Genomic DNA, 27,339 nt, shown 5'->3' with positions numbered 1-27,339 from the left:
ACGACACAGCACATACTGTAATTTACACTAAACTGTGATTCTCCCGGGTCATCACACAGACTATACTGAGTGGTAATAAGCAGAGGATAATCAAGTTCAGACTTGACACTGTCTCTCAGAGAGACATGACACTAGGCTGGTGGTGCTGAGATGTTCTGGCCTTTCATCGAATTATAACAGAGTGGTGCTAGCAAATTATCCTGGGCCTGTATTCACAAAGCATCTCAGAGTGGTTCTAGTCCAGGATGGAGCAACGAGAGGATCTCTGGTTCTAGTCCAGGATGGAGCAACGAGAGGATCTCTGGTTCTAGTCCAGGATGGAGCAACGAGATGGTCTCTGGTTCTAGTCCAGGATGGAGCAACGAGAGGGTCTCTGGTTCTAGTCCAGGATGGAGCAACGAGAGGGTCTCTGGTTCTAGTCCAGGATGGAGCAATGAGAGGATCTCTGGTTCTAGTCCAGGATGGAGCAACGAGAGGACCTCTGGTTCTAGTCCAGGATGGAGCAATGAGAGGATCTCTGGTTCTAGTCCAGGATGGAGCAACGAGAGGGTCTCTGGTTCTAGTCCAGGATGGAGCAATGAGAGGATCTCTGGTTCTAGTCCAGGATGGAGCAACGAGATGGTCTCTGGTTCTAGTCCAGGATGGAGCAACGAGAGGATCTCTGGTTCTAGTCCAGTATGGAGCAACGAGATGGTCTCTGGTTCTAGTCCAGGATGGAGCAATGAGAGGATCTCTGGTTCTAGTCCAGGATGGAGCAATGAGAGGATTTCTGGTTCTAGTCCAGTATGGAGCAATGAGAGGATCTCTGGTTCTAGTCCAGGATGGAGCAACGAGAGGATCTCTGGTTCTAGTCCAGGATAGAGCAATGAGAGGATCTCTGGTTCTAGTCCAGGATGGAGCAACGATATGGTCTCTGGTTCTAGTCCAGGATGGAGCAACGAGAGGGTCTCTGGTTCTAGTCCAGGATGGAGCAACGAGAGGACCTCTGGTTCTAGTCCAGGATGGAGCAACGAGAGGACCTCTGGTTCTAGTCCAGGATGGAGCAATGAGAGGATCTCTGGTTCTAGTCCAGGATGGAGCAACGAGAGGGTCTCTGGTTCCCCCTCCACACTGCACCATAGACAGTTTTACTCCTCCTCAGCCTCTACACTGCACCATAGACAGCTGCACTCCTCCTCAGCCTCTACACTGCACCATAGACAGCTGCACTCCTCCTCAGCCTCTACACTGCACCATAGACAGCTGCACTCCTCCTCAGCCTCCACACTGCACCATAGACAGCTGCACTCCTCCTCAGCCTCCACACTGCACCATAGACAGCTGCACTCCTCCTCAGCCTCCACACTGCACCATAAACAGCTGCACTCCTCGAAGATTAACCAGGATCACCCCTCTACATTCTGCTAACATAGCTAGGCTAGGCAAGGCTAACAGCTAACATAGCTAGGGGTCAGAAAGGGCTAACAGCTGATCATAGCTAGGGGTCAGAAAGGGCTAACAGCTAATCATAGCTAGGGGTCAGAAAGGGCTAACAGCTGATCATAGCTAGGGGTCAGAAAGGGCTAACAGCTAATCATAGCTAGGGGTCAGAAAGGGCTAACAGCTGATCATAGCTAGGGGTCAGAAAGGGCTAACGGCTAATCATAGCTAGGGGTCAGAAAGGGCTAACAGCTGATCATAGCTAGGGGTCAGAAAGGGCTAACAGCTAATCATAGCTAGGGGTCAGAAAGGGCTAACAGCTAATCATAGCTAGGGGTCAGAAAGAGCTAACAGCTGATCATAGCTAGGGGTCAGAAAGGGCTAACAGCTAATCATAGCTAGGGGTCAGAAAGGGCTAACAGCTAATCATAGCTAGGGGTCAGAAAGGGCTAACAGCTGATCATAGCTAGGGGTCAGAAAGGGCTAACAGCTAATCATAGCTAGGGGTCAGAAAGGGCTAACGGCTGATCATAGCTAGGGGTCAGAAAGGGATAACAGCTGATCATAGCTAGGGGTCAGAAAGGGCTAACGGCTAATCATAGCTAGGGGTCAGAAAGGGCTAACAGCTAATCATAGCTAGGGGTCAGAAAGGGCTAACGGCTGATCATAGCTAGGGGTCAGAAAGGGCTAACAGCTAATCATAGCTAGGGGTCAGAAAGGGCTAACGGCTAATCATAGCTAGGGGTCAGAAAGGGCTAACAGCTAATCATAGCTAGGGGTCAGAAAGGGCTAACAGCTAATCATAGCTAGGGGTCAGAAAGGGCTAACAGCTGATCATAGCTAGGGGTCAGAAAGGGCTAACAGCTAATCATAGCTAGGGGTCAGAAAGGGCTAACAGCTAATCATAGCTAGGGGTCAGAAAGGGCTAACAGCTGATCATAGCTAGGGGTCAGAAAGGGCTAACAGCTAATCATAGCTAGGGGTCAGAAAGGGCTAACAGCTGATCATAGCTAGGGGTCAGAAAGGGATAACAGCTGATCATAGCTAGGGGTCAGAAAGGGCTAACGGCTAATCATAGCTAGGGGTCAGAAAGGGCTAACAGCTAATCATAGCTAGGGGTCAGAAAGGGCTAACGGCTGATCATAGCTAGGGGTCAGAAAGGGCTAACAGCTAATCATAGCTAGGGGTCAGAAAGGGCTAACGGCTAATCATAGCTAGGGGTCAGAAAGGGCTAACAGCTGATCATAGCTAGGGGTCAGAAAGGGCTAACGGCTGATCATAGCTAGGGGTCAGAAAGGGCTAACAGCTGATCATAGCTAGGGGTCAGAAAGGGCTAACGGCTGATCATAGCTAGGGGTCAGAAAGGGCTAACAGCTGATCATAGCTAGGGGTCAGAAAGGGCTAACGGCTAATCATAGCTAGGGGTCAGAAAGGGCTAACAGCTGATCATAGCTAGGGGTCAGAAAGGGCTAACGGCTAATTGTTGCTTACTACGCATGTACCGGTCAAGTGTTTGCAGATCGCTGTCATCAAGTGATTTTGACGAGCTTCAACAAGCCCTTGGACTATCATGACAAATAATGGTTGAGTCCCAAATAGCACCTCATCTCCCATAGGGCTCTGGTCAAAAGTAGCGCACTGTATAGGAAATATGGCTCTGGTCAAAAGTAGTGTACTATATAGGGAATAGGGTCCTGGTCAAAGTAGTGCACTATATAGGGAATAGGGCTCTGGTCAAAAGTAGTGCACTATATAGGGAATAGGGCTCTGGTCAAAAGTAGTGCACTATATAGGGACTATAGGGCCCTGGTATAAAGTAGTGCACTATATAGGGAATAGGGCCCTGGTATAAAGTAGTGCACTATATAGGGAATAGGGCTCTGGTCAAAAGTAGCGCACTGTATAGGAAATATGGCTCTGGTCAAAAGTAGTGCACTATATAGGGAATAGGGCTCTGGTCAAAAGTAGTGCACTATATAGGGAATAGGGCCCTGGTCAAAAGTAGTGCACTATATAGGGAATAGGGCTCTGGTCTAAAGTAGTGCACTATATAGAGAATAGGGCCCTGGTCTAAAGTAGTGCACTATATAGGGAATAGGGCTCTGGTCTAAAGTAGTGCACTAAATAGGGAAAAGGGTGTCATTTGAGATGCAGCCCAGTGTAAAACCAATAATATCTCCACCAACCAAACCACACATGAAAACCAGATGGTGGCAGAGCATTAAGAAAAGACAGAACGTCAGAAGACCGTGTTGTTGAGATAAATCCCTCTGGAATCTGTCCCCTGCAGAGGAACAGCAGATAACACAGGAAGAACAGCTGCATTGTGGGGTGAGAGGGACGTGTACGTTAGATATTAATGATTATATATTTTTATTTATTTAACCAGAACAAGTTCTTATTTACAATGACGGCCTACCCCGGCCAAACCCGGACGACGCTGGGCCAATTGTGTGCCGCTCTATGGGACTCCCAATCAGGGCTGGTTGTGATACAGCCTGGAATCTAGCCAGGGTGTCTGTAGTGACGCCTCTAGCATTGAGATGCAGTGCCTTAGACCGCTGCACCACTTGAGATGTCGAAATATGAAGGCAGGATATAGATAATTACTGTACACTGTAGTGTAGCTCCCACTTGGAGAGAGAGAAAACAATACTATACAAACTGAAACTCCTTAACAAAAGCTCTTTCATTATCTCACGTACGCACACACTTGAGTTTCACACACCCTCGTCTTGAGTTCTGTCCCCGCCTGGCTCAGTCAGCCACGGACCAAATCTGCACCCTATAGTTACATAAAGATAACTGACGCTACCCTGCACCTTAGAGACTGCTGCCCTACGTACATAAAGGCATTAAACACCGGTCACTTTAATCATGTTTACATACTGTTTTACCCACTTTTATATATATATATATGCTGTATTCTAGTCAAGAGCACAGAGAGAGAGAGGCAGAAGGAGAGGGGGAGAGAAATAGAGATTAAACTTCTCAAGACGTGGAAAGAGAGAAAAAAGACAGAGAGAAAGAAAGAGAAGCAGAGGATAGAAGAGAGAGTGAGAAAAGGATAAAAAACTCTCCCCCTCCCCTTCCTCTCCCTCTCCCTCTGTCTCCCTCTCCCCCTCCCTCTCCCTCTCCCCCTACCCTTCCTCTCCCTCTCCCTCTGTCTCCCTCTCCCCCTCCAACCTCCCTCTCCCTCTCCCCCTACCCTTCCTCTCCCTCTCCCTCTCTCTCCCTCTCCCCCTACCCTCTCCCTCTCCTTCTCCCTCTCCCCCTCCCTCTCCCTCTCCCTCTCCCCCTCCCCCTCCCTCTCCCCCTACCCTTCCTCTCCCTCTCCCCCTCCCTCTCTCTCCCTCTCCCTCCCTCTCTCTCCCCCTACCCTTCCTCTCCATCTCCCCCTCCCTCTCCCCCTCCCTCTCCCCCTCCCCCTCCCTCTCCCCCCTACCCTTCCTCTCCCTCTCCCCCTCCCTCTCTCTCCCTCTCCCTCCCTCTCTCTCCCCCTACCCTTCCTCTCCATCTCCCCCTCCCTCTCTCTGTCTCCCTCTCCCTCTCCTTCTCCCCCTCCCTCTCCCTCTCCCCCTCCCCCTCCCTCTCCCCCTACCCTTCCTCTCCCTCTCCCCCTCCCTCTCTCTCCCTCTCCTTCTCCCTCTCCCCCTCCCTCCCTCTCCCTCTCCCCCTCCCCCTCCCTCTCCCTCTCCCTCTCCCTCTCCCCCTACCCTTCCTCTCCCTCTCCCTCTCCCCCTCCCTCTCTCTCCCTCTCCCCCTCCGTCTCCCTCTCTCTCCCCCTACCCTTCCTCTCCCTCTCCTTCTCCCTCTCCCTCTCCCCCTCCCTCTCCCTCTCCTTCTCCCTCTCCCCCTCCCTCTCTCTCCCCCTACCCTTCCTCTCCCTCTCCTTCTCCCCCTCCCTCTCCTTCTCCCCTCCCTCTCCCTCTCTCTCCCTCTCCCCCTCCCTCTCTCCCCTTCCCCCTCTCCTTCTCCCCCCCCTCCCTCTCCCTCTCCCCTCCCCCTACCCTTCCTCTCCCTCTCCCCCTCCCTCTCTCTGTCTCCCTCTCCCCCTCCCTCTCCCCCTCCCTCCCCCTCTCCTTCTCCCCCTCCCCCTCTCCCCCCTCTCCCCCCCTCTCCCTCTCCCCCTCCCTCCCCCCCTCTCCCTCCCCCTCCCCCTCTCCCTCTCCTGGAGGAATTCTGTGATAATTCCCGGAGTCCCGTCCCAGTGGATTGTTAAGCACAGGCTCTGTTGATCCAGAGGTACATTAAAGCCCCTGCAGCCCTGTCTTAGCAGCCAGGTCCTAATGGATATTTGGTGGATGTCATGACCATGACATGTCACTACCTTAGAGTAGAGAGAGACAGAGAGAGGAAAGGAGACACGCTCTGATCCCTGTCTCTCCCAAATACCTGGAACATACCACACCACTGTGTCACAGCAATGAACAAATGAACAAGAGAGAGAGAGAGAGAGAGAGAAAGAGACAGAGAGAGGGAGAGACAGCGAGAGAGAGGGCGAGACAGAGAGAGAGAGAGAGAGAAAGAGACAGAGAGAGAGGGAGAGACAGCGAGAGAGAGGGAGAGACAGCGAGAGAGAGAGAGAGAGACAGAGAGAAAGATTGAGAGAGAGAGAGACAGAGAGAGAGAGAGAGACAGAGAGAGAGGGAGAGGGAGAGACAGCGAGAGAGAGACAGAGAGAGAGAGAGAGACAGCGAGAGAGAGAGAGAGACAGCGAGAGAGAGAGAGACAGTGAGAGAGAGAGAGACAGCGAGAGAGAGAGAGAGAGAGAGAGAGAGAGAGAGAGTATACGGAGGACAGAGAGAGAGAGAGAGACAGAGAGAGAGAGAGAGAGACATTGAGAGAGAGAGAGACAGTGAGACAGAGAGAGAGAGAGAGAGAGAGAGAGAGAGAGAGAGAGAGAGTATACGGAGGACAGAGAGCTCCTCTGAACTGACCACCATCACATCATTATCAGACCAGTGAAGTTTAGTACTAACCTGCTGTTCTGTACGTCCTCTTGTTGTTAACATCATGGAAGTCAAGACAGCTACCAGATCTTTAAGGGCCCTGTGCTTGTGGCAAAGAAATCTACCAGTTTAAGTGTCTGACAGCTCTTTTATCCCTTTTTCTATCTCTCTCTGTCTGTGTGCCTTCCCTGTGCCTTCCCTGTGCCTTCCCTGTGCCTTCCCTGATGGCCAAGCAGAAACTGTGCCTTGTGTGGAACTCAAACTAAAAACGCTGAAAAGCTGGCAGAGCCTTTTGACGAAATTCAGGGCACCAGGCAGGGCAAGGACAGGCAGACAAACAAGTGTGTTATTCAGTTTTTTTTCAGTCAATTCCCCCATCCCACCTCACCCCCCCATCCCCCCTCACAACAGTACTGGGAGTGGAATGCGACTGGCAACTGAAAAGGCAACAAAACCCTGTCTCTTTCAGCCAAATGATGAACCAGCCAATAAAACCCTAGTGGGTCTCTAAACCAGAGTAACAAAACCCTGTCTCTTTCAGCCAAATGATGAACCAGCCAATAAAACCCTAGTGGGTCTCTAAACCAGAGTAACAAAACCCTGTCTCTTTCAGCCAAATGATGAACCAGCCAATAAAACCCTAGTGGGTCTCTAAACCAGAGTAACAAAACCCTGTCTCTTTCAGCCAAATGATGGACCAGTCAATAAAACCCTAGTGGGTCTCTAAACCAGAGTAACAAAACCCTGTCTCTTTCAGCCAAATGATGAACCAGCCAATAAAACCCTAGTGGGTCTCTAAACCAGAGTATAGTAGGTACATTATCTCTCTTCCCGCCCAGTCAATATTATTAGGTTGTTGAACCTCTATGGTCTCCCAGTGTTCATTCAACAAACCATCCTCGTGTGGTTTCATGCCATATTTGCGTCTATTTGGTCAACAAATACAGATCTGCTATTTCAGTGTTTTGTCTACTAAACCACGCTAGGTTAGACAGAAGGCCCACTGTTGTATATAAACAACTAAGGCCACAAACCCAGAATGGAGATTCCTATTGAGATCTAACCACAGAAGGATCTTTCACTTAGAACAATCTGCTAAGTGAAGGCAATGCTGGTATGTGGTTTATATAGGGTCATGGCCATGGGTGGGTTTTAGGTTAAATAACTACCTGTTCTCAGAAGGGATTTATGTTCAAAACGTACATAGAACATATACAAACATCAACAACAAACAGAGCTCTCAGACACAGGATCTGGAATGCTTTCTCACAATTCTTCTCCCTTTACGTTCTAAGAACGTTCTAGGAGTTTTTGGAAACGAACTTTTTGAAAGTTAAAATAATGAACATAATGAGTTGTTGGTCAGCTGGACCTTGGCCATCAGTTATCCTGAGGGATCATACAGTAGTCAGGTCACGGTAAGGTCAGCATCGGCAGGTTCTAGTCTGAGAGGTGCTGATAATAGTCAATGATGAATTTATGCATTTCAAAGTTACATTTCTCCAACTCCATCCCTCTGTTTTATACCAAACTAAGTGGCAGGGCTGCTGCTTTGTTTTCTAATGAAGGAGTGGGCCTTTCACCAGTTAGGTCACAGTCAGGTCATAGACAGGTCATAGACAGGTTATAGGCAGGTCAGGGTCAAGTCATAGACAGGTTATAGGCAGGTCAGGGTCAGGTCATAGACAGGTTATAGGCAGGTCAGGGTCAGGTCATAGACAGGTCATAGACAGGTTATAGGCAGGTCAGGGTCAGGTCATAGACAGGTCATAGACAGGTTATAGGCAGGTCAGGGTCAGGTCATAGACAGGTCATAGACAGGTTATAGGCAGGTCAGGGTCAGGTCATAGACAGGTTATAGGCAGGTCAGGGTCAGGTCATAGACAGGTTATAGGCAGGTCAGGGTCAGGTCATAGACAGGTTATAGGCAGGTCATAGTCAGGTCATAGACAGGTTATAGGCAGGTCAGGGTCAGGTCAGAGACAGGTTATAGGCAGGTCAGGGTCAGGTCATAGACAGTTTATAAGCAGGTCATAGTCAGGTCATAGACAGGTTATAGGCAGGTCAGGGTCAGAGGCGTTGATAATTGTAGATGATAAATCTGTGTGTTGAAGCCACCTGTTGGAACAGTCACAGGGCTGCCGAACAGACCCTATGCCCTGCATAGTGCACTACTTTGACCAGGGCCCACAGTGCACTATGTAAGGAATAGCATGCCATCTGGAACGTAGGGAGACTGACTTTGTTTGAGTTGCCCTGTCAGCCCGAGGGAACATCCAGATATCAACTATTATCAAACAGCGCAAGCCGCAGGGTCGAGGTAGAGGGGCGCCAACCTCTTCCTCTTCCTCGCCTCCGCAATCCTCACACGGATTATTACCTAAAAAAGTGAAATTTTGTTAGTTTGTTCATGTTTTCAATACATAAACACACAGAAGCTCATCCTGAGCCCCTAAGTTATGCAGAAACTAAAATATACTAGTTTCTTTCATACTCAGCAAAAACAGGAAAACCAACCATAGCTATAATTATCAGCACTGAGACAGAGACAGAAAAGAGTCCCCACAACACAATGGATTATAATATCTCCAGAGCCTGGTGGAATGTTCCAGTAGTTCTGGAAGGCAGAAGGCAGAGAGGGAACGGGGAGGGCTTCGAGTTGACAGTAAAGGCTTTTCAATAATCAGAGGCCACGACCAGCCCAGGTATGCCAAACAACTGTCTGTTTGTACAGGTCTAAAAGCTGTGCTGCAAAGTTAAGCTTCAACAGAGAGCCTCACTACATCCTGCTTTGAAAAACACCAACATTAAGCTTTTTGAGGGGAAGAAAAATTATACTCCTTCGCCTTTTCTGGGAAAAGGCAAAGCGGAAAACTTTCCAGGGATCCAGTCAATATGTCTAGTTGTCAAGCCTAATATCCTCGGTGACGGACTGAAAGACTGGGGCTTCTTACAGCTTTATGGGTCTTTGTAGTTCAAATCAAATCACATTCTATTGCTCACATACGCGTGTTTAGCAGATGGTATTGAGAGTGTAGTGAAATGCTTGTTGTAACCGTTATAAAGATAAGCTGACTGAAAAAATACTTCTCATGTTTCTTTTGTGTGGTGACAGTAGCATCCCTACTACAGTATTGACCAATCACATGCCAGGGTCATGTTCAGTGGGGCATAACGTAGCAAAACAGCACACAAATGTGCATTCTTATTGGACTAGTCCAGATAAAACCTCCCCAGTTTCTAAACGTTCTCCTGTTTTGTGCCTACTGAACACGACCCTGTTTTGTCACGGCCAGGCGCCAGACTCAATCGTTTGACATAGAGAGGTCAAAGGTCGGGTGCTAGTCTGTGCTTGTCTCCCATTCACACACACACACACACACACACACACAGACACACCCTCTCGTCCATAAAGAGCCTTTATATGCCAGCCAGCCGTAGCCAAGGCGACTGGGACCAACCAAGGAGATGAGGGGTTGACTGGGTGCCACTAAGGCTGTACGGTGTGTGTGTGTGTGTGTGTGTGTGTGTGTGAGTGTGTGGGAGAGTGTGTGTGTGAGTGTGTGTGTGTGTGTGTGTCTGTGTGTGTCTGTGTGTGTGTGTGTGTGTGTGTGTGTGTGTGTGTGTGTGTGTGTGTGTATAGTTGTGATGGTGGACACGTGGCATAGTGTGGTGCTGTCTCTCTGTTTACTTCCTGTGTATGGCTACGTCCCAGTTTTCCAACCTTGCACAGACCCATCATAGATTTAAAGAGATAGGACTAGTATACACATTGGCAGGAGGGAGTTTCCATCGTTGATAAATCCATGCAAGAAAGTGTACAAGTTCACACTTCAGGAGAATGGGGATATAACCCATGTCTCCTCATCCTGGTACTAAGACCTCACTGCCAGGGAGGTGCTGTCTCCTCATCCTGGTACTAAGACCTCACAGCCAGGGAGGTGCTTCATGTCTCCTCATCCTGGTACTAAGACCTCACAGCCAGGGAGGTGCTTCATGTCTCCTCATCCTGGTACTAAGACCTCACAGCCAGGGAGGTGCTTCATGTCTCCTCATCCTGGTACTAAGACCTCACAGCCAGGGAGGTGCTTCATGTCTCCTCATCCTGGTACTAAGACCTCACAGCCAGGGAGGTGCTGTCTCCTCATCCTGGTACTAAGACCTCACAGTCAGGGAGGTGCTGTCTCCTCATCCTGGTACTAAGACCTCACTGCCAGGGAGGTGCTTCATGTCTCCTCATCCTGGTACTAAGACCTCACTGCCAGGGAGGTGCTTCATGTCTCCTCATCCTGGTACTAAGACCTCACAGCCAGGGAGGTGCCTTCATGTTCTCCTCATCCTGGTACTAAGACCTCACAGCCAGGGAGGTGCTGTCTCTCATCCTGGTTACTAAGACCTCACAGCCCAGGAGGTGCTGTCGCCTCTCCTGGTCCTCAGACCTCACAACCAGGAGGTGCTTCATGTCTCCTCCATCCTCGGTACTAGACCTTTCACATCCAGGAGGTGCTGTCTACCTCATTCATGGTACTAAGACCTCACACAGTCAGGGCTACAGGGCTAACTACAACACAGGTCTGATCGAAGTCTGGGCTTAACAGGGCTAACTACAACACAGGCTTGCTAGAAGTCTGCCTACAGAGCTCACTTACAACACAGGTCTGATATAAGTCTGCTACAGAGCTAACTACAACACAGGTCTGATAGAAGTCTGCTACAGAGCTAACTACAACACAGGTCTGATAGAAGTCTGCTACAGGGTTAACTACAACACAGGTCTGATAGAAGTCTGCTACAGAGCTAACTACAACACAGGTCTGATAGAAGTCTGCTACAGAGCTAACTACAACACAGGTCTGATAGAAGTCTGCTACAGAGCTAACTACAACACAGGTCTGATAGAAGTCTGCTACAGAGCTAACTACAACACAGGTCTGATAGAAGTCTGCTACAGGGCTAACTACAACACAGGTCTGATAGAAGGCTACCTGGCTAACTACAACACAGGTCTGATAGAAGTCTGCTACAGAGCTAACTACAACACAGGTCTGATAGATGTCTGCTACAGAGCTAACTACAACACAGGTCTGATAGAAGTTTGCTACAGAGCTAACTACAACACAGGTCTGATAGAAGTCTGCTACAGAGCTAACTACAACACAGGTCTGATAGAAGTCTGCTACAGGGCTAACTACAACACAGGTCTGATAGAAGTCTGCTACAGAGCTAACTACAACACAGGTCTGATAGAAGTCTGCTACAGGGCTAACTACAACACAGGTCTGATAGAAGGCTACCTGGCTAACTACAACACAGGTCTGATAGATGTCTGCTACAGAGCTAACTACAACACAGGTCTGATAGAAGTTTGCTACAGGGCTAACTACAACACAGGTCTGATAGAAGTCTGCTACAGAGCTAACTACAACACAGGTCTGATAGAAGTCTGCTACATGGCTAACTACAACACAGGTCTGATAGAAGTCTGCTACAGAGCTAACTACAACACAGGTCTGATAGAAGGTTCTGTATGTGAAGAAGGACATTGTACAGGCTGTGCGTTTCCTAAATAGCACCCTATTCCTTAGTGCACTACTTTTGACCAGGGCCCCCAAAAGTAGTGCACTATATTAGGGAATAGGGTGCCATTTGGGACATAAGCCATATATTCATTAATGTTCTCTGTTCTGCAGCACACAGACAATAACAACACGTGTGTTAGGGAGGAGAACATCTACTGTTCAGCATCTGTTCTCTCCACAGTTTGCAGCACACAGATAATACAATACATGTGTATGTGTTAGGGAGGGAGGACGACACTGTACTGTATAGCAAATGTTTCATGCGTCCCTGATCTCACAGACGACACATCATAACTAGAATGAACGGTAACCAAATAGTATATCTAACCACACAGCATAACCTGGAAGGTATGTGTGAGGTTAGGTAGAAGAACACTGTACTGTCTGGTGTATGTACTATACAGGCCCTGGATCTCATAGACAATACCAATCAACCCCAAGACAGCTTCTGCATGGAAGGTATGTGTGTGTGAAGGTGTAGGACACTGTTCATATGTTCTCTGTTCTCACAGCATCAAGTACACAGACAATAGAATATAAACACATATGTTCTCTGTTCTCAACCAGACAGTCACGACTCCCGCCGAAGTCGGTCTCTCTCCTTGTTCGGGCGGCGTTCGGCGGTCGACGTCACCGGTCTTCTAGCCATCGCCGCTCAACCTTTTCATTTTCCATTTGTTTTGTCTTGTTTTCCCGCACACCTGGTTTACATCCCCTCATTACCCTACGTGTATATTATCCTCTGTTCCCCCCATGTCTGTGTGTGGTATTGTTCGGTCGTTACGTGTGTGACGCTTTAGGCTGGTTTTGCGCCGGGTATTATTGTAACCTGTGGTTTTGTATTTTGTACCAGTTTGTGTGATTTGTGCGCTATCGCTTTTTCCTTGGGCCGGAGTGTTGTGATGCAGTTACGTCCGGCTGTTTCGCTATGCCTGATTAAAGTGTGTCTGTTCACTCATCTCTGCTCTCCTGCACCTGACTTCTATCGACCAGTTGCTCACACGCTGACACAGACAATACAATATAACCACATGTTCTCTGTTCTCAACCAGACAGACAATACAATATAACCACATGTTCTCTGTTCTCAACCACACAGACAATAAATTATAGATTTTTTATTTATTTCACCTTTATTTAACCAGGTAGGCAAGTTGAGAACAAGTTCTCATTTACAATTGCGACCTGGCCAAGATAAAGCAAAGCAGTTTGACACATACAACAACACAGAGTTACACATGGAGTAAAACAAACATACAGTCAATAATACAGTAGAAAAATAAGTCTATATACAAAGTGAGCAAATAAGGTGAGATAAGGGAGGTAAAGGCAAAAAAGGCCATGGTGGCGAAGTAAATACAATATAGCAAGTAAAACACTGGAATGGTAGATTTGCAGTGGAAGGAAGTGCAAAGTAGAAATAGGAATAATGGGGTGCAAAAGGGGCAAAATAAATAAATACAGTAGGGGAAGAGGTAGTTGTTTGGGCTAAATTATAGATGGGCTATGTACAGGTGCAGTAATCTGTGAGCTGCTCTGACAGCTGGTGCTTAAAGCTAGTGAGGGAGATCAGTGTTTCCAGTTTTAGATATTTTTGTAGTTTGTTCCAGTCATTGGCAGCAGAGAACTGGAAGGAAAGGCTGCTGAAGGAGGAATTGGCTTTGGGGGTGATCAGAGAGATATACCTGCTGGAGCGCGTGCTACGGGTGGGTGCTGCTATGGTGACCAGCGAGCTGAGATAAGGGGGAACTTTACGTAGCAGGGTCTTGTAGATGACCTGGAGCCAGTGTGTTTGGCGACGAGTATGACGCGAGGGCCAGCCAACGAGAGCGTACAGGTCGCAGTGGTGGGTAGTATATAGGGCTTTGGTGACAAAACGGATGGCACTGTGATAGACTGCATCCAATTTATTGAGTAGGGTATTAGAGGCTATTTTGTAAATGACATCGCCGAAGTTGAGGATCGGTAGGATGGTCAGTTTTACGAGGGTATGTTTGGCAGCATGAGTGAAAGATGCTTTGTTGCGAAATAGGAAGCCAATTCTAGAATTAACTTTGGATTGGAGATGCTTAATGTGAGTCTGGAAGTAGAGTTTACAGTCTAACCCGACACCTAGGTTTTTGTAGTTGTCCACATATTCTAAGTCAGAACCGTCCAGAGTAGTGATGCTGGACGGGCGGGCTGGTGCAGGCAGCGATCGGTTGAAGAGCATGCATTTAGTTTTACTTGCATTTAAGAGCAGTTGGAGGCCACGGAAGGAGAGTTGTATGGCATTGAAGCTCATCTGGAGGGTAGTTAACACAGTGTCCAAAGAAGGGCCAGAAGTATACAGAATGGTGTCGTCTGCGTAGAGGTGGATCAGAGAATCACCAGTAGCAAGAGCGACATCGTTGATGTATACAGAGAAAAGAGTCGGCCCAAGAATTTAACCTTGTGGCACCCCCATAGAGACTGCCAGAGAAGTAGTTGGTGAACCAGGCGAGGCAATCATTTGAGAAACCAAGGCTGTTGAGTCTGCTGATGAGGATGTGGTGATTGACGGAGTCGAAAGCCTTGGCCAGGTCAATGATTACGGCTGCACAGTATTGTTTCTTATCAATGGCGGTTAAGATATCGTTTAGGACCTTGAGCGTGGCTGAGGTGCACCCATGACCAGCTCTGAAACCAGATTGCATAGCGGAGAAGGTGCGGTGGGATTCGAAATGGTCGGTAATCTGTTTGTTGACTTGGCTTTCGAAGACTTTTCGAGAGGCAGGGTAGGATAGATATAGGTCTGTAGCAGTTTAGGTCAAGAGTGTCCCCCCTTTGAAGAGGGGGATGACCGCAGCTGCTTTCCAATCTCCAATTTCGACAGATAATTTTAGAAAGAAAGGGTCCAGATTGTCTAGCCCGGCTGATTTGTAGGGGTCCAGATTTTACAGCTCTTTCAGAACATCAGCTGACTGGATTTGGGAGAAGGAGAAATGGGGAAGGCTTGGGCGAGTTGCTGTGGGGGGTGCAGTGCTGTTGACCGGGGTAGGGGTAGCCAGGTGGAAAGCATGGCCAGCCGTAGAAAAATGCTTATTGAAATTCTCAATTATAGTGGATTTATCAGTGGTGACAGAGTTTCCTATCCTCAGTGCAGTGGGCAGCTGGGAGGAGGTGCTCTTATTCTCCAAGGACTTTACAGTGTCCCAGAACTTTTTTGAGTTTGTGTTGCAGGAAGCAAATTTCTGCTTGAAAAAGCTAGCCTTGGCTTTTCTAACTGCCTGTGTATATTGGTTTCTAACTTCCCTGAAAAGTTGCATATCATGGGGGCTGTTCGATGCTAATGCAGAACGCCACAGGATGTTTTTGTGTTAGTTAAGGGCAGTCAGGTCTGGAGAGAACCAAGGGCTATATCTGTTCCTGGTTCTAAATTTCTTGAATGGGGCATGGTTATTTAAGATGGTGAGGAAGGCATTTAAAAAAAATAACCAGGCATCCTCTACTGAAGGGATGAGGTCAATATCCTTCCAGGATACCCGGGCCAGGTCGATTAGAAAGGCCTGCTCGCTGAAGTGTTTCAGGGAGCGTTTGACAGTGATGAGTTGAGGTCGTTTGACAGCTGACCCATTACAGATGCAGGCAATGTGGCAGTGATCGCTGAGCTCTTGGTTGAAAACAGCAGAGGTGTATTTAGAGGGCAAATTGGTTAGGATGATATCTATGAGGGTGCCCATGTTTACGGCTTTGGGGTGGTACCTGGTGGGTTCATTGATAATTTGTGTGAGATTGAGGGCATCAAGCTTAGATTGTAGGATGGCTGGGGTGTTAAGCATGTCCCAGTTTAGGTCACCTAGCAGCACGAGCTCTGAAGATAGATGGGGGGCAATCAATTCACATATGGTGTCCAGAGCACAGCTGGGGACAGAGGGTGGTCTATAGCAGGCGGCAACGTTGAGACACTTGTTTTTAGAGAGGTGGATTTTTAAAAGTAGAAGTTCAAATTGTTTGGGTACAGACCTGGATAGTAGGACAGAACTCTGCAGGCTATCTCTGCAGTAGATTGCAACACCGCCCCCTTTGGCCGTTCTATCTTGTCTGAAAATGTTGTAGTTAGGGATGGAGATTTCAGAGTTTTTGGTGGTCTTCCTAAGCCAGGATTCAGACACGGCTAGGACATCCGGGTTGGCAGAGTGTGCTAAAGCAGTGAATAAAACACACTTAGGGAAGAGGCTTCTAATGTTAACATGCATGAAACCAAGGCTATTACAGTTACAGAAGTCATCAAAAGAGAGCACCTGGGGAGTAGGAGTGGAGCTAGGCACTGCAGGACCTGGATTAACCTCTACATCGCCAGAGGAACAGAGGAGGAGTAGGATAAGGGTACGGCTAAACGCTATGAGAATCGGTCGTCTAGGACGTCCAGAACAGAGAGTAAAAGGAGCAGGTTTCTGGGGGCGATAAAATAGCTTCAAGGTATAATGTACAGACAAAGGTATGGTATGATGTGAATACAGTGGAGGTAAACCTAGGCATTGAGTGATGATGAGAGAGGTATTGTCTCTAGAAACATCACTGAAACCAGGTGATGTCATCGCATGTGTGGGTGGTGGAACTGAGAGGTTGGATAAGGTATAATGAGCAGGGCTAGAGGCTGTACAGTGAAATAAGCCAATAAACACTAACCAGAACAGCAATGGACAAGGCATATTGACATTAAGGAGAGGCATGCGTAGCCAAGTGGTCAAAAGGGTCCAGTGAGTAGTGAGGTCGGTTGCGGTCACGGCGATTCAGACAGCTAGCAGGGCCATGGGTAGCAAGTTGACAGAAGATGGTCTGTTTTTAGCCACCTCGTGCGTGTCCGTCGGTAGATTAGTGGGGTTCCGTGTGGTAGGGGGGACCAGTCCAATTGGCAAAATAGTTATAGTTATAGTGGCCCAAGAAAATTGGCCGATAGACCTATTCAGATAGCAGCCAATAAGACAGCTAACGATTAGCTGGCCGCAGATGGGCGTTCAGGTTACGTCGCGACGGAGGGGCCAGTTGGATAACTCCCTCGGGCAGATAACATCGGTAGTCCAGTCGTGAAGGCCCGATGGGGCTCCGCATCGGCAGTCCGGATAGGGGATTGTAGCCCAGGAGTGGCTGATTGAACTCTTCAGCTGGCTAGCTCCGGAATAATTGATGTTAGCTCCGGGACCGACGTTAGCCAATAGTCACTCAGGTAGCAGCTAGCTAGCTGCAAGATCCAGGTGTAAATGTCCAGAGCTTGCGGTAGAAATCGGGGGATATGGAGAGAAAATAGGTCCGGTATGCTCTGGTCTGAGTCGCGCTGTACAAAACTGGCGATAGCTTTTCGAGCTAAGGGATAGCTGATGACTGCCAACCGTGGTTAGCTGAATACTAACGTTAGCTTGTGAACTGGCTAACTTCTGGCTAACTTCTGGCTAGCTTCTGTTGTGGATTTCAGATTTGAGGTAAATAATACTTTCTTTTTTTATTTTTATTGGTGAGGCGGGTTGCAGGAGTGTTTTGAAGTTGAGTTTTTAGAAAAATATATATAAAAAGATATGCGAAGAAAATATGTAAATATATATATACACACGGGACACGACAAGGCGAGGACAAAGGACGTCTGACTGCTACGCCATCTTGGATTTGACTATATAACCACAAGTTCTCTGTTCTCAACCACACACACAATACAATATAACCACAAGTTCCTTGTTCTCAACCAGACAGACAATACAATATAACCACATGTTCTCTGTTCTCAACCAGACAGTCAATACAATACATAGATGGGCCCTGGTCAAAGTAGTGCACTATATAGGTAACAGGGTTCCATTTTGGGATGCAGCCACATCCCCAAGTCTGTTCCCAGGGAGGAGATGAGCTGAACCCCAAGTCTGTTCCCAGGGAGGAGACGAGCTGAACCCCAAGTCTGTTCCCAGGGAGGAGACGAGCTGAACCCCAAGTCTGTTCCCAGGGAGGAGACGAGCTGAACCCCAAGTCTGTTCCCAGGGAGGAGACGAGCTGAACCCCAAGTCTGTTCCCAGGGAGGAGACGAGCTGAACCCCAAGTCTGTTCCCAGGGAGGAGACGAGCTGAACCCCAAGTCTGTTCCCAGGGAGGAGATGAGCTGTTTCTTTGTAAAGGTTCTGTAAACAACATACTCCCACAGCCCACACTCTAAAGGTGAATGTATCTGTCAGTTACTGATAATGACATTAATACTGCCCATCAATGTGTCAGTACAGTTGCCTTTGAGAGGGAGGCGCACACGCACGCACACTCACGCACGCACACACGCACACTCACACACACACTCACGCACACACGCACGCACACACTCACACACGCTATAGCTTTGATGTGGGGACTTTGTCACAAGTTGCTACACTTCCCTGTTCACCGGGTGGGGAACCTCCTTTGTCAGGCAAACCAAGCTCCCTCTACATTACTGGTAGTTGAGTCTTTCTTTGCACAAATGTTTTGTTTCTGCGTTGTGACAAATGAGAAGTGTGTGTGACAGTGTGTGTGGCAGTGTGTGTGACAGTGTGGGTGTGTGGCAGTGTGTGTGGCAGTGTGTGTGGCAGCGTGTGTAGCAGTGTGTGTGACAGTGTGTGTGGCAGTGTGTGTGGCAGCGTGTGTGGCAGCGTGTGTGGCAGCGTGTGTGGCAGCGTGTGGCAGTGTGTGTGGCAGCGTGTGTGGCAGCGTGTGTGGCAGCGTGTGTGGCAGTGTGTGTGGCAGCGTGTGTGGCAGCGTGTGACAGCGTGTGTGGCAGCGTGTGACAGTGTGTGTGGCAGCGTGTGACAGTGTGTGTGGCAGTGTGTGTGGCAGTGTGTGTGGCAGCGTGTGTGGCAGCGTGTGTGGCAGTGTGTGTGGCAGTGTGTGTGACAGTGTGTGTGGCAGTGTGTGTGGCAGCGTGTGTGGCAGCGTGTGACAGTGTGTGTGGCAGCGTGTGACAGTGTGTGTGGCAGCGTGTGTGGCAGTGTGTGTGGCAGTGTGTGTGGCAGCGTGTGTGGCAGCGTGTGTGGCAGCAGTGTGTGTGGCAGCGTGTGTGGCAGTGTGTGTGGCAGTGTGTGAGACAGTGTGTGTGGCAGTGTGTGTGGCAGTGTGTGTGACAGTGTGTGTGACAGTGTGTGTGACAGTGTGTGTGACAGTGTGTGTGGCAGTGTGTGTGGCAGTGTGTGTGACAGTGTGTGTGACAGTGTGTGTGGCAGTGTGTGTGGCAGTGTGTGTGGCAGTGTGTGAGACAGTGTGTGTGACAGTGTGTGTGGCAGTGTGTGTGGCAGCGTGTGTGGCAGTGTGTGTGGCAGCGTGTGAGACAGCGTGTGTGACAGTGTGTGTGGCAGTGTGTGTGGCAGTGTGTGAGACAGTGTGTGTGACAGTGTGTGTGGCAGTGTGTGTGGCAGCGTGTGTGGCAGTGTGTGTGGCAGCGTGTGAGACAGTGTGTGTGGCAGCGTGTGTGGCAGCGTGTGTGGCAGCGTGTGAGACAGTGTGTAGGTCCCGTTGATGAATGATGGTAACTGATGAGTTTGAACTAGTGACTCCAACTTATGGTGCTGTCAGGCCCACTTTCAGGAATAAACATAAACTGAAGTGTTTTATCCACAGGGAGCGTAGAGGGAATGTACAGGTTACATCATGATCACATGACATATCATAGCAGGCAGTGAGTCACAGGGCTGGATCAGTGTCACTGGGTTTAACTATGACCCGAGGAGCCTGCAGGTCGACAGGAAGACAAACACACACACACACACACACACACACCCACACCCACACCCACACTCACACTCACACACACACTCACACACACACACACACACACACCATACATTTCCAGGGAAAATGCAGCATTGTGTTTGGGAGAGAAACCCACAATTACTAAGAAGCTTCAACTATCATATAAATGTATTGCTCCCAAAGTTAATGCAGAATACTATAAATTACTGTCGCCATTGATGAACATTTTTTTTTTAAAGATATTTGTGCAAAACAAAATGAAGGATATTTCATCTTTTCAAAGAGGCCAAATGTAATCCTCTGAATGATGTTGCTGCTCTTCTGGACACCTGCTGAACGTGAAGCCACAGGTGAACCTGCATCCTGTGTGTTGGATCTGTGAGGGCGATTTATAGCAGATGCTGCAACCACACGGCGATAACAGTTGTGGGTCGTGAGAAAATATACATCCTAACATAAAGATGAGACAACAACGTGGTTTAGATAATATTAGGGTCCCATTGTCCCCCTCAGATATTACATATCTCTTCCATAGCTAATGCAGTCACAGACCTCTCAGTCAGGCATTCCTGACTTGTGCAATTACTGTTTTCAAAGCAATTACCTTTTCAAAGCTACTCCAACCACAGGGAAAACTAGAATTTCTTAAAATGTTGCAACCACAGAGAACATGTACACGTGCAGCTAATTTTCCCCATGCGTTTAAAATAATGGCACCCTATGGGGGAAACATAAAGCTCAGTGCGTTTTCTCTTTGGACTCTCTTCTGCCCCCAACTGGTGAGAAGAGTCACTGCAGTCGTTTTAAATAAATATGCCATTAACCAGACACTTTTAACCAAAGCAAGTTAGTATTTTGTTAATAGATAGAGTAATAACTCTATCCAAGCAGCTGACTAAGGATATCTTTAACTTTAACTAAAATTCCTCCGTTACATCCTCATCCTCTCTTGTAATACCACTAACCAAGAGGAAGTGACACGTCCATCACTGCAACATGATCGCTGCAGCAACACATCCTCCTTACACCCACAAGGGAAAGTGAAGTTGATATCATAAGGCTTTACTGAGAATGTTCTTACATCCGTCTGTGTCAACATATCAAACTGCTTATTCGCGATTCTAAATTGTTTCCCGGTTCTCCAAGATGTTGAACAATTTGTTGCATAAGCTTAACGTTCATCACTTCCCTTTCCATCACTTAAATGTAGCCCCCTCATTTCCTGGTATAGCTTGTGGTTTGTAACATACAGTCATCATGTTAGCTACCTATCTCCTTCAACCCAGTCCATACAGAAAATAGCCTTCGTTAACCAATACTGGAAGTGAGTGCAGGGCAAATCAGTTGCCCACAGTAGACAGGAAACAACATGCTGTTGCCCAAAGTAGACAGGAAACAACATGCTGTTGCCCACAGTAGACAGGAAACAACATGCTGTTGCCCAAAGTAGACAGGAAACAACATGCTGTTGCCCACAGTAGACAGGAAACAACATGCTGTTGCCCACAGTAGACAGGAAACAACATGCTGTTGCCCAAAGTAGACAGGAAACAACATGCTGTTGCCCAAAGTAGACAGGAAACAACATGCTGTTGCCCAAAGTAGACAGGAAACAACATGCTGTTGCCCACAGTAGACAGGAAACAACAAAGTCAAAGACATGCACTTAGGAAGGGAACACCACTGGGGTCCTATACCATGTCTAAAACAGACCACTGGGGGGGTCCTATACCATGTCTAAAACAGACCACTGGGGTCCTATACCATGTCTAAAACAGACCACTGGGGGGGTCCTATACCATGTCTAAAACAGACCACTGGGGTCCTATACCATGTCTGAAACAGACCACTGGGGGGGTCCTATACCATGTCTGAAACAGACCACTGGGGGGGTCCTATACCATGTCTGAAACAGACCACTGGGGGGTCCTATACCATGTCTGAAACAGACCACTGGGGGGATCCTATACCATGTCTGAAACAGACCACTGGGGTCCTATACCATGTCTGAAACAGACCACTGGGGTCCTATACCATGTCTGAAACAGACCACTGGGGGGGTCCTATACCATGTCTGAAACAGACCACTGGGGTCCTATACCATGTCTGAAACAGACCACTGGGGGGGTCCTATACCATGTCTGAAACAGACCACTGGGGTCCTATACCATGTCTGAAACAGACCACTGGGGGGGTCCTATACCATGTCTGAAACAGACCACTGGGGGGGTCCTATACCATGTCTGAAACAGACCACTTGGGGGGGTCCTATACCATGTCTGAAACAGACCACTGGGGGGGTCCTATACCATGTCTAAAACAGACCACTGGGGGGGTCCTATACCATGTCTAAAACAGACCACTGGGGGGTCCTATACCATGTCTGAAACAGACCACTGGGGTCCTATACCATGTCTGAAACAGACCACTGGGGGGGTCCTATACCATGTCTGAAACAGACCACTGGGGGGGTCCTATACCATGTCTAAAACAGACCACTGGGGGAGTCCTATACCATGTCTGAAACAGACCACTGGGGGGGTCCTATACCATGTCTGAAACAGACCACTGGGGGGGTCCTATACCATGTCTGAAACAGACCACTGGGGGGGTCCTATACCATGTCTGAAACAGACCACTGGGGGGGTCCTATACCATGTCTAAAACAGACCACTGGGGGAGTCCTATACCATGTCTGAAACAGACCACTGGGGGGGTCCTATACCATGTCTGAAACAGACCACTGGGGGGGTCCTATACCATGTCTGAAACAGACCACTGGGGGGGTCCTATACCATGTCTGAAACAGACCACTGGGGGGGTCCTATACCATGTCTGAAACAGACCACTGGGGGGGTCCTATACCATGTCTGAAACAGACCACTGGGGTCCTATACCATGTCTAAAACAGACCACTGGGGGGTCCTATACCATGTCTGAAACAGACCACTGGGGTCCTATACCATGTCTGAAACAGACCACTGGGGGGGTCCTATACCATGTCTAAAACAGACCACTGGGGGGGTCCTATACCATGTCTGAAACAGACCACTGGGGGGGTCCTATACCCTGTCTAAAACAGACCACTGGGGGGGTCCTATACCATGTCTGAAACAGACCACTGGGGTCCTATACCATGTCTGAAACAGACCACTGGGGGGGTCCTATACCATGTCTGAAACAGACCACTGGGGGGATCCTATACCATGTCTTAAACAGATATCCCATGTATTGTCACTTTCCACATCTTCATCATTTGGCAGGGTTAAGGGGTGCTGGAGGCTTCAATAGCCCTCACAATGTGCATAGTGAGAGAAAGACCACAGAACGAACACGGGTGTCACGCATGATAAGAAAGAGAGAACAGGGTGTGAGGAGGGAGGGAGGGAGGGAGGGAGGGAGGGAGGACATGTGTGAAAGAAAAATAAATGAGGTGGTTACTGTGTTTTATAATGTTTTCAGAGTGTTGCTAACCTTTGTGTGCAGTGAAAATAAAACATGTACAAAACCCCACGTCACCATGGGCACATCCCAAATAGCAGTGAACTACTTTTGACCAGAGCCTTATGGGTCCACATAAGGAATATTCACTACATAAGGAAGAGGGTGACATTTGGGATGCAAACGCCAATAACCACCAACCAGCCCTAATGTATTGACTGACGTGAGGCCCTCAAGCACATTCTAAAAGACAAAGAGTCATTGAGAAACAGAGGGGTTGTGAAAAGGAAGAGGAAATGGGTACGAATGACCAGTGACAGTTCATTTACTTAATGCTTTCTGAGTTTTAGTTTAAATGAGTTTTTCATGTCCTCGCAGAATAGGAAAATCATGTGCTGTTTGACTCTGCCTCACCAGAGCTCAGTGCTCAATGCAGCAGCCTTGCCTAGTTCCTCAACTGCAGTGCTGTTCATTATTGCACTCTACACAAGTGGAGCAAAGTGAAAACAATGGGCATTTAACCATTGCACCACAAAAGGAAATGTACTATGCATTAAAGGAAAATTCCACACAAAAACTATCTTTTGGTATTTGTTTCATTAGTCCATTGTTGATATGGTCCCAATAATGTTTTGCATGTCAGCAATTAAGTTTTCAAGATATATAACTTTCAAAAAACAGAAATACAGCCAGTATGATGCATTTTGCATATAGGCTGTATTTCTGTATTTTGAAAGTTATATATCTTGAAAACTTGATTGCTGACACACAAAACATTTTGGGACCATATCAACAATGAACTAATGAAACAAATACCAAAAGATAGTTTTTGTGTGGAGATTTCCTTTAAAAGTCGCTTCAGGTTTTTAAGCGCGTTTAGACAGTAACCAAAAGGTTGCTGGTTCAAATTCCTAATCTGGCAAGGTGGACAAATCTGCCATTCTGCCCTTGAGCGAGGCAGTTAACACCCAACAACTGTTCCCCGGAAGTCGACAAAGGCCGCCCCGTGCGCCTCTCTGATTCAGAAGGGTTGGGTTAAATACGGAAGACACATATTGGTTGAATGCATTCAGTTGTACAACTGACTAGGTATCCCCTTCCCATATACTGAACACATCACTTGCTTTCTAAAATAATATGTTTAAAAAGATCCCTGCCCCAAATCTGTGTTGATTTTATAATAACACAAATTCAATTTTGGTCCAGCAAAAAGATTAACGCTAGTTTTATATACCGGCTTCGTTCCTGGGTACATGCAGTAGTATATCTACTGTATATTTGACCGTTTCTATACCAGCTGGCTTCCTGGGTACATGTAGTAGTATATCTATATTTCTATACCAGCTTGATTTCTGGGTACATGTAGTAGTATATCTATATAGTATATCTGACGACACAACAGTGGTAGGCCTGATCACCGACAACGATGAGATGGCCTATAGGGAGGAGGTCAGAGACCTGGCAGTGTGGTTCCAGGACAACAACCTCTCCCTCAATGTGAGCAAGACAAAGGAGCTGATCGTGGACTACAGGAAAAGGAGGGCCAAACAGGCCCCCATTAACATCGACGGGGATGTGGTGGAGCGGGTCGAGAGTTTCAAGTTCCTTGGTGTCCACATCACCAACAAACTAACATGGTCCAAACATACCAAGACAGTTGTGAAGAGGGTACAACAAAACCTTTTCCCCCTCAGGAGACTGAAAAGATTTGGCATGGGTCCCCAGATCCTCAAAAAGTTATACAGCTGCACCATCGAGAGCATCCTGACCGGATGCATCACCACCTGGTATGGCAACTGCTCGGCATCTGACCGTAAGGCGCTACAGAGGGTAGTGAGTACGGCCCAGTACATCACTGGGGCCAAGCTTCCTGCCATCCAGGACCTATATAATAGGTGGTGTCAGAGGAAAGCCTAGTAAATTGTCAGAGACTCCAGTTACCCAAGTTATAGACTGTTTTCTCTGCTACCGCACGGCAAGCGGTACCGGAGCACCAAGTCTAGGACCAAAAGGCTCCTCAACAGCTTCTACCCCAAGCCATTAGACTGCTGAACAATTCATAAAAATCGCCACCGGACAATTTACATTGACCCCCCCTCTTGTACACTGCTGCTACTCGCTGTTTGTGTGTTACCTACGCATAGTCACTTCGCCCCCACCTACATGTACAGATTACCTCAACTAGCCTGTACCCCTGCACACTGACTCGGTACCGGTGCCCCCTGTATATAGCCTCATTACTAACCTGTACCCCTGCACACTGACTCGGTACCGGAGCCCCCTGTATATAGCCTCATTACTAACCTGTACCCCTGCACACTGACTCGGTACCGGTGCCTCCTGTATATAACCTCATTACTAACCTGTACCCCTGCACACTGACTCGGTACCGGTGCCCCCTGTATATAGCCTCATTACTAACCTGTACCCCTGCACTCTGACTCGGTACCGGTGCCCCCTGTATATAACCTCATTACTAACCTGTACCCCTGCACACTGACTCGGTACCGGTGCCCCCTGTATATAGCCTCATTACTAACCTGTACCCCTGCACTCTGACTCGGTACCGGTGCCCCCTGTATATAACCTCATTACTAACCTGTACCCCTGCACACTGACTCGGTACCGGTACCCCCTGTATATAGCCTCCACACTGACTCGGTACCGGTGCCCCCTGTATATAGCCTCCACACTGACTCGGTACCGGTGCCCCCTGTATATAGCCTCCACACTGACTCGGTACCGGTGCCCCCTGTATATAGCCTCCACACTGACTCGGTACCGGTGCCCCCTGTATATAGCCTCCACACTGACTCGGTACCGGTGCCCCCTGTATATAGCCTCCACACTGACTCGGTACCGGTGCCCCCTGTATAAAGCCTCCACGCTGACTCGGTACCGGTACCCCCTGTATATAGCCTCCACACTGACTCGGTACCGGTGCCCCCTGTATATAGCCTCCACACTGACTCGGTACCGGTGCCCCCTGTATATAGCCTCCACACTGACTCGGTACCGGTGCCCCTGTATATAGCCTCCACACTGACTCGGTACCGGTGCCCCCTGTATATAGCCTCCACACTGACTCGGTACCGGTGCCCCCTGTATAAAGCCTCCACACTGACTCGGTACCGGTACCCCCTGTATATAGCCTCCACACTGACTCGGTACCGGTGCCCCCTGTATATAGCCTCCACACTGACTCGGTACCGGTGCCCCTGTATAAAGCCTCCACACTGACTCGGTACCGTACCCCCTGTATATAGCCTCCACACTGACTCGGTACCGGTGCCCCCTGTATATAGCCTCCCCACTGACTCGGTACCGGTGCCCCCTGTATATAGCCTCCACACTGGCTCGGTACCGGTGCCCCCGTATATAGCCTCCACACTGACTCGGTACCGGTGCCCCCTGTATATAGCCTCCACACTGACTCGGTACCGGTGCCCCCTGTATATAGCCTCCACACTGACTCGGTACCGGTGCCCCCTGTATAAAGCCTCCACACTGACTCGGTACCGGTGCCCCCTGTATATAGCCTCCACACTGACTCGGTACCGGTGCCCCCTTTATATAGCCTCCACACTGACTCGGTACCGGTGCCCCCTGTATAAAGCCTCCACACTGACTCGGTACCGGTGCCCCCTGTATATAGCCTCCACACTGACTCGGTACCGGTGCCCCCTGTTATAGCCTCCACACTGACCGGTACCGGTGCCCCCTGTATATAGCCTCCACACTGACTCGGTACCGGTGCCCCCTGTATATAGCATCCACACTGACTCGGTACCGGTGCCCCTGTATATAACCTCCACACTGACTCGGTACCGGTGCCCCTGTATATAGCCTCCACACTGACTCGGTACCGGTGCCCCCTGTATATAGCCTCCACACTGACTCGGTACCGGTGCCCCCTGTATATAGCCTCCACACTGACTCGGTACCGGTGCCCCCTGTATAAAGCCTCGTTATTGTTATTCTCATTGTGTTACTTTTTATCATTACTTTTTATTTTAGTCTACTTGGTAAATATTTTCTTCTTCTTGAACTGCACTGTTGGTTAAGGGCTTGTTAGTAAGCATTTCACGGTAAGCACCGGTTTGTGTCAAGAACTGCAACGCTGCTGAGTTTTTCACACTCAACAGTTTCCGGTGGTTATCAAGAATGCAACACCACCCAAAGGGCATACAGCCAACTTAACAACTGTGGGAAGCATTGGAGTCAACATGGGTC

General features: G+C 48.6%; 1 protein-coding gene across 1 annotated transcript in view; it reads right to left on the bottom strand.

Moving 5' to 3' along the window:
• ninj2 (ninjurin 2) overlaps window positions 1–6,714 on the bottom strand; it is a gene marked incomplete at its 3' end in the record, with an annotated part of 60,321 nt that extends 53,607 nt beyond the window's left edge. Inside the window, 1 exon segment of the mRNA XM_029747199.1 lies at window positions 6,402–6,714. Within this exon segment, the coding sequence (XP_029603059.1) occupies window positions 6,402–6,437 (36 nt within the window).
• Between the last annotated feature and the right edge of the window lie 20,625 nt (window positions 6,715–27,339).

The sequence above is a fragment of the Salmo trutta genome, unplaced genomic scaffold (genome assembly GCF_901001165.1).
Source record: "Salmo trutta unplaced genomic scaffold, fSalTru1.1, whole genome shotgun sequence".
Lineage (NCBI taxonomy): Eukaryota > Metazoa > Chordata > Actinopteri > Salmoniformes > Salmonidae > Salmo > Salmo trutta.
This window is presented reverse-complemented; position numbering and strand designations above follow the sequence as displayed.